This window comes from Hesperophylax consimilis, chromosome 23 (assembly GCF_061612785.1).
Source record: "Hesperophylax consimilis isolate HC1 chromosome 23, BYU_Hcon_1.0, whole genome shotgun sequence".
NCBI lineage: Eukaryota > Metazoa > Arthropoda > Insecta > Trichoptera > Limnephilidae > Hesperophylax > Hesperophylax consimilis.
This window is the reverse complement of record NC_142858.1, coordinates 5,282,520-5,299,811: the sequence shown is the minus strand read 5'-3', so window position 1 is coordinate 5,299,811 and position 17,292 is coordinate 5,282,520. Positions and strand designations below refer to the sequence as shown.

Genomic DNA, 17,292 nt, shown 5'->3' with positions numbered 1-17,292 from the left:
TGGAATTTAGAAATTCGTATCTCGGTTATGCACATCACTAGTTCCGAGAAATTCACAGACAAAGCGCGCCATATGCGCGCCATGCTAAACGTCAAACAATGAAACGTTTGTTTGAAAGTGGTTTATCGGTGGTTTATTTATGAATGTCAATATAAAATGTCAAACATTTGATGAGAGATAATTATTGCGAAACTATTGTTATTTATAGCATATTATTTATATTTACAATGTCACCCCCAAGGTAGCAAAATACACTGTGAACTCGATAGTCGTTCGTTTGCTATTCTAATAAATAAATTTTTACCACTGGATTCTTCTCAAACAGACGCACCGATTTTTGGTAATGCCTCGCTCTGTTCCATTGTCCCTGGGTTAGAAATTTGGAGAGTAGTGAATGTGAATAGTGCGAATTGTGTTAAAAGAAATTGATATTTGAAGTTCATGTTTTTACGGTGAATGAATTTGGGTAGGTATTTTATAATGAAATCCAGGAATTACAATTTTAGAATAAATATTTAATTTAAAAAATATTATATATCTACATGTACACATAAGTCGATATATGGATCATTCTCTACACATCATAATAAATTGCACCTATATTACGTCTCCCTTAGCAGACATAATCCAATATCAGTATATATACATGTACACAAAATAACTTGCATATAATTATATACCATATAAGTAATATATATTTATATACGCATAGAATATACATATAGTTTCCAAATAAATACATGTAAATATAAAATTTTTATCACAGTATTTACATAAGTTAAATAAATACAAGAGTTGCTTCAATGTTAGTTAATAAGTTACTTAAATAATTGCTTGGCATAGTGCCATATTCTAAAGAAGTATTCATCCCTTCTTAAGAGAGATCCCCTGGCGTAGCTGCAGATGTCTGCGTCCATGTTGGCCTCCCTCATCCACGAGGTGCTGGTCTCCGTGCTGAAGCCCGTTGGCTCCGTCATCTCTGTCAGCTCCAGCGCTTCCTCCGTGTTGAGTTGGTCTGAAACATCCAACACCATATTTATTTAGGCCCACACAACACATGCCCAGCAATAACACAGCTCTGGACAGAACAATGGTGAGATTATTATTTCATTTCTTAATGTAGATAATATTTATTTATTACAAAATAATAAGATTTCAAATTATAACTGTATGCAAAATAAATATATAAATTTTTCCTAATTATTCTACTACTCCATAAAGGAGTAAGTATATACAAAAAGAAAATAATGTTTAAAAGGTGATGTGTGAACAGTATTCAAAGTCTTGTTAAAAAACAATAAATGTAATTCAACATAATTCAATCTTTAAATTAGCTTCAAATATAATTCAATCTAGAAATTAACTGCAAACATAATTCAATATACACAATTTTAGAGAATTAGTATTATAACGATAGCCAAATAATATAATTATTATTCTTCTACAGAATTTAATTGACACACATGATACCGTGATCCAAAACATGTGTAAATTTTAAGTAAATAGTATATTGTTTAAACAAATTATTTGAAAGTTATATTAGATTTAGTATGGTATCAATGAAAATTTTCCAATTTTTGGTACAAAATTAATTCAAGGATGAGGGCCATTTTCATTGCTTCATAATTCAGGGCCAATGGGTTTATAATATTTGAGAATTTTTACCTTGGCAGACAACTACTTTGAATGGCTCATCAGATTCCAGGGGTTCGCTTTGTCCGACTTCGTTTCTTGCATAAATCCTGATGAGATAGTGGTGATCTTCTTGTAGATCCCTTATGTTGAACTTCTGTGTGGTGGCTGAGACGCGACCGACTTCCATCCACATGGTCTTGCGCGTGTCGCGGATGGCGATGTTGTAGCCCAGCAGCGGGCAGCCTCCGTCGAACTCGGGCTGGCCCCATTCAATGATAATTGAATTGGGTCCCGTGCTTCTGATCTCAAGTGGGGCGGTCGGGGCTGATGGTACCGCTGAAACAAACAAACAAATCATACAACTCATGAATAAGAAGTCATAATATGTTGCAGCTTACATTGTTTTAAATTATTGATAACGGTGACCATTCATAACTATTTTATTCAACACAATAAAAGAGTACAATTCAGAAAGAACAAAAATTCCTCAGTTTCTATGGGCATATGATTAAAGATAAGCTATTCTGATAGATTTGTTTTTTTTTTTTTAAATTCATGCAGACATTTGAGAAGAAAAATAATTATTGCATAAGAATTTTGCATGCTGAACATTCTTTGTCGATAATTCATAGTGGCGCTTTACTGGGTCTTTAGTTACTTTTAGCTGGTAGCCACTGAAATTTTATAAATATAAACATTCCTGGGTTTCGAAGAACCTGACACTGATTGGAAGCTTTAGCTTTCAGAAAGTTGAACTCGTTACACCCATGAGAATGTTTAAGAAATATTGGTTGAAATATTGTTACTTACTGGCATGCTTATGTAGATTTACAATTTCTGACATGGCCGGTAATCCAAGACCAACGGCATTTTCAGCAGAGATTCTAAACATCACATCAGATTTTTCTTTCAGTTTTTCAAATCGATATTCCAGTACGTTGGCGTCGATTGTAGCCACTTTGGTCCATTTTTCAGATGCAGCGTACTTGTATTCCAAAACATATCCTAGAGAATTAAAATATTATAATTACCACATTTGACTAAATTAGTTTGGACAAACTACCTTGTCTATTTAACAAAAAAAACTACTGCAAAGATGTATTGCATTGAAAATATTTTAAGAAAATAAAATATGCTAATGAGTTTCCCTCTTTTACCGCCCCCTGAAGTGCCTACAAAATTAATTTACATGATTACAAGTATTTAAGAAAGATGTGTGCATTTGTAGGTATGTACATACCAAGAATAACTGATCCACCATCTAGGAGAGGTTTGGACCATTGTACAGTAGCACTTCGAGATGTTGTGTCTGCAATTAACACATTTACTGGAGCAGATGGAGTTGCTAAAATGAAAAAAATAATGAATTTAACAATAAATACAAAAAGGTACATATATGTATGTTTGGATGATTTGTATAGCCTTTTTGTGACGAGTCACATCAAAGTCTCAATAATGATAAATCTTTTGTTGCGTTGTCTGTTAATATCTTGGACTGTATAAAAATGTAGTTATGATTAGATTGGTAGATGTGATTTATCTTAAAGTAATGTAGAATAAAAATTTGTGATGAATAGTATGTTTCATTATTACTAGTGTTTAGTCAATATGGTATAACTTGATTATCACTTTTAATGCCAGTCTTTTCGATAAAGAAAGTATAGTAAAAAGCAGCCTCAATAAAATTAACCTGTAAAAATAAATAGCAAAAAAACTTACATAAAGTCACTCCAACAGTTATATGATCGTCAACTATGTAAGGAGAGCTTTGACCGACTTCATTGCAAGCTATTATTTTGAAAACATATGAAGTTCCTTTCTTCAAGTTGTCTATGAACAAGGATGTAGTTTTGCTGGATCCAACTGACTTCCATGTTTTCTTGTTCAATTGTTTGATTTCTACCAGATATTCTATGATCTCGGTGCCACCGTTATTCTCCGGTGGGTACCAAGAAATTGTCATGGACGACTCGGTCATGGCACTCACATTCAGTGGGCCGAGGGGTGGAGAGGGGACGTCTGTATTAAGGGGGCACATTATGTTAGCAAATACATTGTAAACGTAAATATCAATTATTATTTACATTTGGATTATTATTACATATATTATTACACAAATAATGTGAAAGAGGCAGTTTTCCATATTGATAATATTTCCAATTTCATTGTTTAAAGTGCTCTTCTGCATTATTTTTTAGTTATTTTGTTTGTGCTGTGTGATGATATGAATATTTACTAACTAAAATATATTGTAAAATGACACTCTTGAGATAATAAAATATGGGATCTTTGAGCGAAATTAGTGAATAGGACAAAAAGAGTGCTGGTGTTAGACCAAGTAAATCATAAAACAATGAAGGGTTTGTTTACAATAAACAATGCAATTAAATCTCACCATGGACAGGTCTTATCACCACAGGTTCACTCTCCAGGGCTTCTGAGTAACCCACGGGGTTCTGAGCCATCACCCTGAAGAGGTATTCGCAGTTTTCGTTCAGCTTCTGGATGCAATATGTTATCACATTCTTGTCCACATCTGCCACCCGAGTCCAGACTTGCTTCTCTGGGTCTCGTTTCTCAATGGCATATTTAGTCAATTCTATTCCACCGTCGTCTACAGGAGGACTCCATTCAATCATTACAGATTCATTGTCAATTCCCTTAACAATTACTGGACCCTCAGGTTTACTTGGTTTGTCTGTTTTCAGAAAAAAACAGTATTAAAAGTTGTGAATAGTATGTCATTTTATGTATTTTCGATAATAATAGAAAAATGTTTCAACAGTATTTCCCATGAATAATTAATTTAATTAAGTATATATAATCCCTTAATGATTAATTTACTTATGTATGTATAATCCTTGAATGATTAATATGTGTAATCCCTTTCGTCACCTGCTATGCCACTGCAATTAGCATTCACTATAGGTACCCAAATTGAAAATCAATATTTTAACTCCATACATTTTTTCCCAGTGATAGATATGAAACCAATAAAGTCCAAACCCAAAATAAAGTGTACTAACCACATAGGATATAAAAAAACATTAATCAAAATATAACAGTTATCACCCCAATTAATCTAATTTCATTTTTTTGATCCAGAAACATAATGAATTCTTTTGCGGAATTAATAAATGTATAATGTTAGAACAACATTGATATTATAAAGTAATAATTTTTACGATATGTAAATAGTAATAGAAGTAAAAGTTAAATAGTTTGTTGACTGTGATCTAAGGTTTCTGCCTCTTTGGTGCCTATCACTAATGCTACATACTTCAGTTTGAACGGGAAACAGCATTCAGATAAGCTCATTTCGATGTCCAAAATCAGACGAATTAATGAATGTAAAACTCCAAAACTAAGTAGGTAGAAGCCATAAGCCATAGGTGACCCAATGAATGCAGAAGGTCAGTAATAATCTATCGATAGCTCTAGATATTATTTTCTAAAACAGTGAGGTCAAAATGATTACGTATCGAACTTAAGTTTTCACATATTTTTTATGCTTTTATTGTTAGGGATGTTACCCACTTGAACGATTTTAGACATATTAGTGAAAGTTTGCAAAACGTCTTGAGCAATCACTTGGTATAATGCGCCAAATTTGTATAGGACCTAAAGATATGGGGTGAACAGTGAAATATAGGTTTATTCATTTGGCTTTAAACCGCAGTAAGCAGTTCATTATGTTTATGTATTAATATTTTGAGGAATGATATTAATTAAATCAAATGGTCAAATTGAAAACCGAATAACTTTCGCTCGAGTGGATAAATTTTCTAAATAGTTTTTAGGTCTCATACATTAATAAATATACATATAAGTAAAACACCAATAATTAACATAATTCAGGGTTGACATGTTTAAACAAATAATACTTTTTAATATGTATTTATAGTTTGTTTGTTTTAAACATTTTCGATATTGTAATACCATTTTTTTCAACCTGTAAGTATGTATGTAATGATTATAGCGAGAAGAAAGTTTACAATATTGTACACAAAAATGAGATAGTTTTTTTACCAATTCTATCAGGGCTCTTTGATTTACTTCGCTTCTCGTTGTTATCTATAATATAGGAAATATTTGTCTGTTCTGAATAAATAATATTAATATCATGTGTTGATGATGTCTGCTTGGTTGCACACACATATACATTTTTCTTACAACTTTTGTTTAATTCTGTAAATCCTAACCAATATTCCATAATTGTTGAGTTGAAAGATTTTATCTTTAATGCAAAGTTCTTACCAAATACTCTGAGAGATATTTCCAGTTCGTCACGGCCGATGAAGTTTTCTGCGGCTATAATGTACTTTGCAGAGTGCGATCTCTTACTGGATGCAATTGATATGGTGGAAGAGTGTTCTTCATAGGTTATTTCCATTTCTTTAGTAGTTTTGATCGAGCTGTTGTTTTTCAGCCATTTGACGCTCGGTTTTGGATATCCCTTGATATTAGCAAAAACGCTCCATTGGGAGCCAACATTTACTGTCTGAGATATCAGACGATCTTCAATACTAATCTTTGGCTTCTCCTCAATAGACAAGCTGCACTTAGTCTCCACCGAGCCAAGGCTATTGGTCGCCTTGCAGGAATATACACCGATGCTCTCCACTGTTGTGCTATGGATAGTCAGTGATGCAGTCCTGTTCTCGTAACTGAGATTGGTCTTGATGCTCTTGCCATCCTTATACCACTCCACAGTTGGGAGTGGAACCCCTCTGAACAGACACGAGAGCGTGATGGTTTGCTCCAATGTGCATGTGATGTCATGCAGGGCTTGCTGTACACTGGGTGCTTCATTTACTGCCAAACGTTTTATCAACACTTCCAAACTGGCTTCTGATGGCTGACTGGCTCCTACTTCATTGTGAGCAGTTACTCTAAATAAGTAATAATTATCCACAGACAACTTTCTCACAGTATAAGACGTGTTCTTAATGTCTGTTATTTTCTTCCATCTAAAATAAAGATAAAGATTTTATATTAACACATTTCGGGTGGGAAAAGGGTAGTTCTACCTTTTACACCAGTCTTACTTGAATGACATAAAAGGCATTGCTTTCCCATAATTTTACATTAAACTCTTTGTAAGGGTCCCAACTGCACAAGTCTTCCCCATCTTCAAATTCTTGTAAAGGAAAGTATATTTAAACTCGTAGATCGGGTAACACATCTTTACATTTATTTTACCGAAGATGTATAAAAAATAGATGGAATTTAAAAAATATTTTTGTGATAATTTTTCAGAATGGAAAAAAAAAATTCGGACAGTAATTTTATCGTTGGGGTATGTATATTGTATATTATATTGTACGTATATTGTACGTATATTGTACTATGTAAAATTTTCTATTAAAATATATGTATTATTTTAAAAGATGTGTTGATCTGTATGTTCTGTAATTCAAAATCCATTTTCTCTAATGGGATCCTTGTTTTCGTCCTCATGAACTGCGTTAATATGGTGTTGAGGTTCGAAGGGCATAGATAGAAACATTATCAAATGGTATTTTATGGTCCTGCTGTAAGTCTACTTTGAATTAAAATATTGTCTGTTATTTACTTAAATATTTACAGAGTCAAAATGAATCATTCTCAGCTAAAGCAGTAGCTCTGGTCAAGACTTACGAAGTGTCCTTTTTGTTACGGTATTCCAAGGTGTATATAAGGGGTAGTGAGTTTCCATCGAATTCAGGTTTCTGCCAATGAAGTGTGACGAAGTCATCTCCCACTTCCAAAGGTTCGGGGACACCTGGCTTATCAGGGCATTCTAAAATAATACTCTTGGTTATACTCTGTTTTAAAGGGTAACATAACATTTTATAAAATGCATGATCTATAAATTATGTATTAAAAACCTACCTAAAACAAGCAACTGAATGTCAACTTGGGCTGCTCCACAATTATTTGAAAGAGACAAATTGTAAGATCCGGAATCAGATCTTTGCAGTTTTTTCACTGTGAGTGTTGCAGATTCTTCATGTAATGTTATTTCTGTTCTCTGGTCCTTTTTCAATACTCTACCGGTAACGGTCCATTCATCCTTTGGCTTGGGTAATGATGAATATTTAACCGTGAAAGTGACATCTTTGCCAAATTCTACTCGGTATATTTTTTCATAATCAAGTATTCTTGGTGCAGACTCAACAACTGAAAATGAAAATTAAATTTAGAAATATTTCTTTAGGGTGAGATGATAAACACAAAAAACAAAGTAATAATGAAAGGCAATGTCTGAATAAAAGATTTGTATATCACCTTCAATGAATAGTTTGCAGGTGGTTTTCACACTATTGAGTTTGCAAGTGTAGCTAGATTGATCCTTTTCTGTAACATTTCGAATGAGTAAAGTTCTCTGTACATTGACCGAGGTAATGGTGTAGTGATCAGATGGATGTATTTGCTTTCCATTCTTGAACCATTGCACTTCCATGTCATCAGTAGGAACTTGCACGGTGAGGGACACATCTGAGTTTATGGGTGCCGTGAGCGACTCGGGCAGCTTCAGGGTGAAGTCTGCCTCTAGGTCCTCTACAGTCAGGTTGGCAATGCATACATCATTTCCTACTTTGCAACTGTATTCTCCCATATCATCCAGTGTACAGTCATAAATTTTAAGTTTTTGTTTCTTTCCATCAATGCTCAACTGGATGTGATCAGAAAACTGTATTTCTGTACCATTTTTAAACCATCGCACCAGGGCATCCCCTTTAGTGAGTTCTATATCAAATGTAGCCTTCTCCCCCTTGGATATCTTGATGTTCTTCATCCGGCTTGTTATTTCAGGGGGCAGCTCCACAACTGTCACTTCCGCTGAGCAAGCTTGGTCCCTTAGGATACACGAGTATTCTCCTTCATCATGTACTGAAGAATTTCTAATCAGTAGTTTCCTTAGGTTGCCCTTATTTTCAAATTCATATTTCTTCTGTTTATGTTTAATGATCTTGCCATCTTTTTGCCATACAACATCGGCTGTTTCTGAAGATATTTCTACCTCAAGAATAGCAACCTCTTTTTCTTTAACTTCAAAGTCTTGCAATTTCCTAGTGAACTCGGGAATTGTTTCCTTTACGAGAAGGTAAGTGTTGGTTTCTTGACCTTTCACAACACATTTTATTTTACCTGTGTCTGTAATTTTAGTTTTCTTTATTCTTAGCTTATGTATTCTTCCTTCTTGTATTATCTCTCTGTGGTCCATTCCACTAATTTCTTTGTCATTTTGATACCATTTAGTGGAAACTGTATGTGATGTTTCACATTCTAAAGTAACTGTTTCACACTCATCCACTTCATAAGTCTTATTGAGATTTCTGACAAAAGTAACTTTCTCCACATCAACTGTTACTTTGGCTCCGTGGGAAATCTTTCCTGCTAGATTAGATGCTATGCATTTATAATCTCCAGAATCGATTTCAGAATCAGCGTTTTCTATTTTGAGAGCTATATTCTCACCGTCAAACTGCAAATTAACCCTACTGGTAGACTCTAGAACTTTGTTATTTCTTAACCAGGTTATTATTGGAACTGGGTTGCCAATCACTTTAGCTGTTAACACAATAGTGTTTCGCTCGGGAACCGTACATTCTTGGAAACGTTCAACAAAAAGTGGTGGTTCACAATTTTCTTGAGTTGGTTCTGAAATTATAATTTTTTTTATTGGGTCTGATTATGGAGAAAAAGATTTCATGCTTTGTTAAAAATACACATCCTACCACAGGTATGCAGGTACATAAATAATATTATTAACATTACAATAATCGAAAAACATACATTTATTTTTAAATATTACCTTCAATAGTTAAAAATGCGGATGTCTCAGCGCTGCCTTCACTGTTAACTGCTTTTACGGTATACACTCCATCATCTGTTCCCCTTTTGGGACCAACCAGTGTTAAAATGTGGGTATCTCCATCCGATTTGGTTGATAATGTTTTAATGGCTTTTTTGTTTTTGAACCAAGATATCTTTGGTGTTGGGTTTCCGACTATTTGAGTGGTAAGTACAACACTTTCTCCCTCTCGGATTGTTAAGTTTGTGAATGGCTCAATTACTTCAGGTTTCTCTTTCTTCCCAGTTTTGATTTTAAGAATGATTGGTAGGGAGGCCTCTCCTTCCCTATTAACTGCGGCGACTTCGTATGTCCCTTCGTCTGACTTTTTAACATTTTCTATTTTCAGAACACTACAATACATATGCATGTCGGACTCTGTTGCGATAGTAACTCTGTCATTTGGAACAATTTTTTTCCCGGCATATAACCAAGTAATCTCAGGTTCGGGAACAGCCACAAGTCGACACTCCAAGAATATTTGTGTACCCTCATCGACATATTGCGCTCTGGGTTTCTTAGAGAATGTTGGTGGGATTCCTTCTAATATATCTGCAAGAGAGGACTCCCTGGATAAGCTCTTTCGTGATAAGATCGTCATCTCAGAGCCATGGTCAGAGAGCGGTGCTTCCACTACCAGCTCTGTGGTGCTGGACGCAAAGCCAGCTGCGTTCTTGGCAACACACGTGAATGTCCCTGCGTCTTCTGGGAACACTTCCCTTATAATAAGGGTTGCCACATTGTCATCATCGTAATATATCTGGAAATCTTGCGATGGCTTAATAATGGCGGTTTGCCTAAACCAAGTAATTTGTGGCCTTGGGTATCCTTCAACTTGACACTCAAATTGTACTGTGTAGCCATCAGGTGTGTGCTTGGGACGCAATTTTTCAATAAACCTAGGAGCCACCGCAACTTCTTCAGCCGATGGTTCTGTAATAGAGTAGTTATGTAACTTGACAGCCTTTTTAAATTTATTTATTTTTATGTAACAATTTACAAGAACACCCTCCGTCTGCACAGTGTTAAGACAGGGGAACTATATCGCCACCCAGGTGGGCAGCGTTGTGAGGCGGTTTAAGGTAGGGACCTTACTAGGCTTCAGCCATTTATGGCTGATAATGAATCTAGAATCCATATATTTAAATCAACTCAGTTGGTACTTACTTTCAAACACAGGCAACTTATCAATTTTTTCATTGAGTTTCTTTTGCAAGTATACAGTATAATTAGCTTCATCCATGACATACTGTGCTGGAACCCAACCCTTTTCCTCAGTTAAGTGCTTTTTGACAAACCACCAATCTTGGTTATGTGTTTCTGTAAACAGATGTAAATTTTAAGAAAGGAAGAAAATAATAATGTATATGAATATATGGATCCTTTATACACTAGCAAAATTGAGATAAGCAACATCTGTGAAATCTTTTTTCGTAATGCGGAGTTTTTTTTTCAGTATTCAAGATCTAACTTGAATATCAGTATATATTTTTTAAAACTTTTATAGTATTATTTTTTTAAATGGCCCCAAGTGTATTTAGCATCACATGCAATATCCAGCAGCTTAGTAACAGACGAGACAGAGCGCAGGCTGTACCCAACTAGCCAATGGCGATGTTCTACATGAAAAATATCATCAGACCACAAAATGAAATCTACATTTTTACTCCAAATGTGCTCAGGAATCGTTGGTTAAAATCCTTCAGGTAAGTGAGGCTACATTCTGTATATTAAATTTTGATTGTTTATAAATAACAATTTATTATTTCTTTGAATAATTTACAGTCAATTCTGTTTTTACAAGGTCTTTTTTTATGTGATTTTGATATAACACGAACAACAAAGTGTACTGGTATTATATACCCAATCATCCATACTTACCACCTGAACCACATTCCTCTTTAACGAGTAAAAAAAAATCAGACTTTGAGAGACCTTGGAGTTTTACTTAATTCCAAATTGTTATTTAAAGATCATGTTGAACACATCTTAGAATAAGTCTACAAACAAACGGGGTTCATTCTACGCAATACAAAACCATTCAATAAACATTTTACACTTGAACTATATATGGCATACGTAAGATCTCATCTTTGCTTCTGTCATTTGGAATGCTCAATACCAAACTTATTTAACCGAATTTAATTATTCAGACAATATTTTTGAAACACCTATTGTATAGCTCTGAAAATTATCAATGTAACCCTATCACTCTTTACAAATGAAGAAAAACTTTTTCTTTCACTTATAGCTTAACATATCTACTTTCTTCCTAACCTGTAACCATAAAAAAAAATTGTAAATGAAACTTAACTGGTTTATTTTATACTCAATATCTTAAATGTAAATTAATTAATTCAAATGTATAACTGTAAGTTTCCTAAACATACTAAATACAACATATTCCTATTAGAATCCCAGATTTTTCCAACCCCCGTGCATACGCTACCCAACAATAGTGTAGGAATAAACAGCTGTATCTCTCTGTGAATTAAGGCAGACGGCACAGGAGAGTCTTAGTTGCTGCGACAGTTGGAAACTATTCTAAAATCTAACTAAAGTCTCTTATGTGCGGCCTGCCTAAGTGAACCACAAAACAAAATAATATAATAACCACATTCTTCTAAATGCATATTTGTTGATGTATATGAATATTTAAAAAAGTTATGTGCTTGTATTGTTTTTCATTGGAATTCCTTATTATCAATCGGCACAATTAACATAAAATTAAAGTGCTCAGAAAGCCATGCATTGATGGCTGGCAAATGACTGATGTGAATTGGGTTTATCCAATCTATCAAAAGGGATGAGACCCAAATATAATTCGTAAATGCAGTAAATCTTATTGTTTGATGTTAATGAATTAATGAAAAGTGACTTGATGATGAATACACACCCAATATGTAGAGCCTCTCTCCCTCAACCAAGTTAATAGCTTCAGGTGTTTCTGCCACGTAAGAGTAGACGGCGAACACAATGTCCCCTTCACGTATATCCATATCGGCAGTATCTATATAATATAGGGATGTATTTATTTAAGAATTATTGATTCTAGTAAATTATACATACAATAAAAGTAAAGAACCAAATTATTAAGTTACCTTCAATAACGTTAGCTTCCCGTGCTATGCTCATCGATGCTGCTTCTGTAAATACACAAGTCAATAAATTAGTGTAACATGTATTTGTTGCATATAAGTTATTCAACGTGAAATTACCCAAAACAAGGAAATAAAAAAGATTTGTTCATTATAATTTATTTAAAATTATTAATAAAGCAAGTAGAGTCAGTAACCTTGGTCGAATGCTGGTTTTAGTGCTGGTCTCTTCTTCGAAAGTGTCAAATTATCTTCGTCGAATATTTGTGAAATTTTTCGGGTAGGTTTTATACCTAACATTATTTCTTCTTCATGTTCTTTAACCTGGTATTTCTTTTCTTGTTTTTTCTTTTTTAGTACCATTTCAATATTGTGCTCCTCGGATTCAGACTCACTCAGTATAATTTCGTCAACGAAAGGACCATTGTCTTCTATTTCTTTTGTTACTTTAATGGATGTTTCCCCAGTTTCTTCAGAATATGATGGCTGAATTCGGTTTTTAATTTTGATTTGACTAGACAATGATACATCTTCTTCGTTATTCATTTCCTGTTGCGCTTTAATATCAAATGATACTTCATCTTCATCTTGGATGTTATAACTCTTTTTCTTCAAATTCAATTTCACATTTACATTGTCTGGTTCATCAACTAGGGCCCTAATAGTGACCGTTTCTTTGGCTTCACCACTGTCTATTTTTTTGGGTTTCTTTCTTAATTTAAATTCTTGAGATGTGTCTTCGTCTTTGGTTTTTGCAAGTTTCAAATTAAATTGTTTGTCGACTTCGCCGACATTTTCTTGTTCTTCAGTCACAATTTCAGTCTGATCGTCGTCAATAACTGGCCTTAATTGAATAGATGTCTCCTCAGACTGCTCATTGTATATTGGTTGCTTTTTAGGTTTCAATATAACTTTTCCCGATAGAGAAATCTCTTCTTCTGCATATGAATCTAATTTAATTTTAAACTCTTGCTCCACATCTTCCTTGGATTTGCTACTTTTAGGCTTAAATGTAATTGTGTCTGGCTCTTCATCTTCTTTAGGTTTAGTAATTTTAGGTCTCAATGTAACAGTGTCTGGTTCTACATCTTCCTTTAGCTTAGTGATTTTGGGCTTCACTATTATAGTATCTGGTTCTATATCCTCCTTGGGTTTTTTTACCGCAGGTTTCAATGTAACCGTGTCTGATTCTATCTCCTCAATCGGTTCATTCTCATCATAAATGTCTTTATTTTCCTCAATTATGATTTCTTCATCGATTTCTTCTTGGACAGGAACAATTTTTATGGATGCTTCTCCCGATTCTTCAGTGAACGTTGGAAGTTTTTGTGATTTGAGTTTCACCTTGCTAGACATTGATATTTCTTCCTCAGCATAACTATCTAGATGAATTTTAAACTCCTGTTCTACATCTTCTTTAGTTTTAGTGCTTTTTGGTCTAAAAGTGACAGACTCTGGTTCTGTTATTTCCACAATATTTGGCGCGGAAACTTTTCTAATTGGCTTTAGTTTTTTTATGGTGACCTCTTCTTCTTCATGTATTTCTGATTGTTTTGGTTTTTGGCGAGGTTTAAATTTCACGTTAGTAACACTTTCTTCTTCAATATTTGTAGGTAAATCTTCATTTTGAATAGCTGGTTTAGTTATTGATATTTCGTCACTAGCCACTTCTTCTATCTTAACCTTCTTTTTCCTCTTAATCTCTACACTTGCATTTTCTTCTTCTGTCAAACTTTTCTTGGGAAGTATTATTACATTTTCGACATCTTCTTCTTTTTGACGGGGTTTAAATTTAACGTTAACGCTTTCTTCTTCAGTAGTGGTTTCTTCCTTTTGAACGACTGGTTTCATTATTGCTATTACATCACTAGCAATATCTTCTTTCTTATCTTTCTTTTTTCTCTTAATCTTTACACTTGTGTTTTCTTCTTCTGTTGTGGTTTTCTTAGGAATAATTAGTAAGTTTTCAACATCTTCCGAATCAACTTGCAATTTGGGCTTAATAGTTTCAGATTCCTCTGGTTGTTGTTCTTGTTTTTGCATTGGAATATCCTCCTTTGTAAGAGGCTGGGTAGATATTATATTTTTATAATCGATGCTGGGTTTTTCTAAATTAACTTCATCCACTTCTCCAAGAATTGCCTCATCAACCTCAAATACATCAGTATTCATTTCAGTGTTAGTTTCAGTTGTAATAAAATGTTCATTTTCTAGTAGATTGAATCCAATTTTCTTAGAGGATATTGAGAAATCAGATATTTTGTCAACAGATTCCATTACAAGTGGTACACTTTGCTCAAGTGTTTCTAAAGTATCAATATTAGCATTAATTTGTTCAAATGTTTGAGGTTGTTTTACAATGGGAGATACAATTGACGTGGGTTCTTCAAGAATATTTTCCTGTAATGCTGGGTGTTCAGCTGGCTTATCACTGTCTAAAGACTCTATTACAATGCTTGTTAATGGTTCTTCTCCTTCTACTTCTATTGTGGTTATTTCGGTAATTTCATCATTTGCACCTACTTTTTGTTTGACTACACGCTTTTTAACTTTATCCACTGGTGGCAGTGGTTTGGTTGGCTTTACTTCAAGACCTTCCGTACCGGTGATCGGAGAAAGGGTGAGATCGTAGGTTTCTACTTTTTCAGTATCATCAATAACAGATTTTTTATCAAATGGCTTCAAATTAATTTTTTCAATTTCTTCAACAATAGGAGATGGAGTTGGTTTCCGGAATGTAACATTTTCTTGTTCATCCGGTTCAGGTACTTTAGGAATACCCTTTTTAAGAACGCTTGGTATGCTTTCTGGTGTTTTCTTTTTCTTTTCTGGTCGAGTATACTTTTCAGTATCTTTATTACTCTCGAGGATTTTATCATTTTCTGGTGACCTTTCATATATTTCTTTATCAATTTTGTTCATATCAAAATCTAGGCTTGGAATTTCATCAAATTCTGTTGGTTTTTCCGGAAGTTTGACCACCTTTACTTCGATATTTTCGTCATTTATTTTCTTGGTCACAATATCATGTTCTTCTTCAGGGATTTTAGGCACAGGAATTTTCTTGAGCGTTATCGTTTCATTAGTATCGTCTTGATTAGGAATTACCCCCTTTTTAATTGTGAATTGCCTTGGTTCATCAATTTCAGCATTTTTTACATTTACACCCTCAATTTTTCTGACTTCAGGAAGTTGAAATTCATTTGTTTTTATGATATCTTCAATAGTGAAACTGGGCTTTTCTAATGTGGTAATCTCAAAATCTGGCAGCTGCACAGGTTTATATTGCTTTCTTTTAATTTTCAGTGCTTCTTTGGTATTTCTTGACAGAATACCAACATCTTTCATAGATCCAATAAACGTAGTAACGCTGTGCAATTCTGCAGGCGGCCAATCACTTACATATTTTATTCTGCTTTTAAGTAAAATTTTGGGAACTGTTGTAGCTTTCACTTCCTGCTTTTGAGATCTGGGAGTCTTACTTAATTTGACAAGTGCGAATGAAGCTATTTCAGAGGTGTCAGTGACTTGAATTTTCTTTGCTATCTGTTGCTTATGTTCTATTTTACAAGGGACCAGACCCATTTTTGTCAATTTTTTTGTATCGAAAGTAGATTTTTTTCTCTTTATGTTTATTGGACTATCAACGGGTTCAATATAGTATTCGTTTTCAATTATGACTGATGTCATCAAGTCATCTTCAAAATCATATGATGTTACAGTCTCAATTTTTTCTTCACGTCCCTTTTTCTTTTTCGGGACCACTTTTTTTACAATTTTATTTGTTAAAGAATCTTCTAATGGTTTCGATGGAATAATTTTTTCTACTTTTTTTTCATTTTCAGGGAAAATTTCTTCAATGTTTACAACTTCACAACACTCAGGAAGAACAAGATTTTCATCATCTTCAAATTCTACCGTTGATCTTTCATTAACCTGTGAATTGAATTCTTCGATATTGGATTCACATTCTTCGATGCTAATGTTATCATAGGTAGGTGAAATTTCATCTTGTTTAACATCTTGATAATCATCATCCCACATTTCTTCAATTATTACATCACCATTATCCTTATCACCTGGGGAATACTCAGATGCAGTTTTCTTTCCCTTTTTCCGTAGAATTGTTCTTTTAGTAGTAACTTTCTTTGCATCTCGTCCATCGGGTGATCGTTCGAACTTGGTCACGATTTCTTCTGTTTTCTCATTATCTGATGACTGAGGCGATGTTATATCGTCTATCGTGTGCATGATTTCAGTTATATTATCCTCATCTTGTGGAGTGTCTGGAAATCGGTAGAAATAGTATTAATTCTAAAAATCCATAATAATTTTTAAAAAGTAAAATTTCTTCTAATAATAAAAAATGTACATACATACGATGAATTCAGGCAGATCTTTCTATAAGTGGAAGGTTTTTTAAAATTATATAAAAGGGTTGTATATAATGATATTTTACCTTGAGTTGTAATTTCGTGTGTGTATTGTTCTGATGTATTTGGAGCTTGTGGTTGAATAATTTGATCATATGGTAATGTAGTATCTTCAATGAAGATAGTTTTGTTCAGTGTAGGGTGAAGATTCTCCAAAGAAGGTTCTGTGTTCGACTGATCTAGTGGATTGATGAATTCTGAAATGTTTGTAATAGACTGAGTACCAATTGCAGACGCAACAGTATAATCTTTAACAAGTGTAAAACATGAACTGACAAGTGTCAGA

At 33.9% G+C, this 17,292-nt stretch overlaps 1 protein-coding gene across 1 annotated transcript in view; it reads right to left on the bottom strand.

Annotated features, from left to right (window-relative positions):
- Positions 1–494: 494 nt before the first annotated feature.
- Positions 495–17,292, bottom strand: part of sls (sallimus) — a 115,140-nt gene continuing 98,342 nt past the window's right edge. The window contains exons 35-50 of the mRNA XM_089646111.1: positions 17,033–17,203; positions 12,771–16,859; positions 12,577–12,621; positions 12,372–12,485; positions 10,643–10,795; positions 9,437–10,408; positions 7,906–9,282; positions 7,510–7,797; positions 7,276–7,417; positions 5,893–6,605; positions 4,031–4,333; positions 3,355–3,654; positions 2,876–2,980; positions 2,446–2,640; positions 1,666–1,971; positions 495–1,015 (exon numbers count right to left, since the gene is read on the bottom strand). Of these exons, the coding sequence (XP_089502237.1) occupies positions 819–1,015; positions 1,666–1,971; positions 2,446–2,640; positions 2,876–2,980; positions 3,355–3,654; positions 4,031–4,333; positions 5,893–6,605; positions 7,276–7,417; positions 7,510–7,797; positions 7,906–9,282; positions 9,437–10,408; positions 10,643–10,795; positions 12,372–12,485; positions 12,577–12,621; positions 12,771–16,859; positions 17,033–17,203 (9,470 nt within the window). The 3' untranslated portion in view covers positions 495–818. The remainder of the gene's footprint in view (positions 1,016–1,665; positions 1,972–2,445; positions 2,641–2,875; positions 2,981–3,354; positions 3,655–4,030; positions 4,334–5,892; positions 6,606–7,275; positions 7,418–7,509; positions 7,798–7,905; positions 9,283–9,436; positions 10,409–10,642; positions 10,796–12,371; positions 12,486–12,576; positions 12,622–12,770; positions 16,860–17,032; positions 17,204–17,292) is intronic.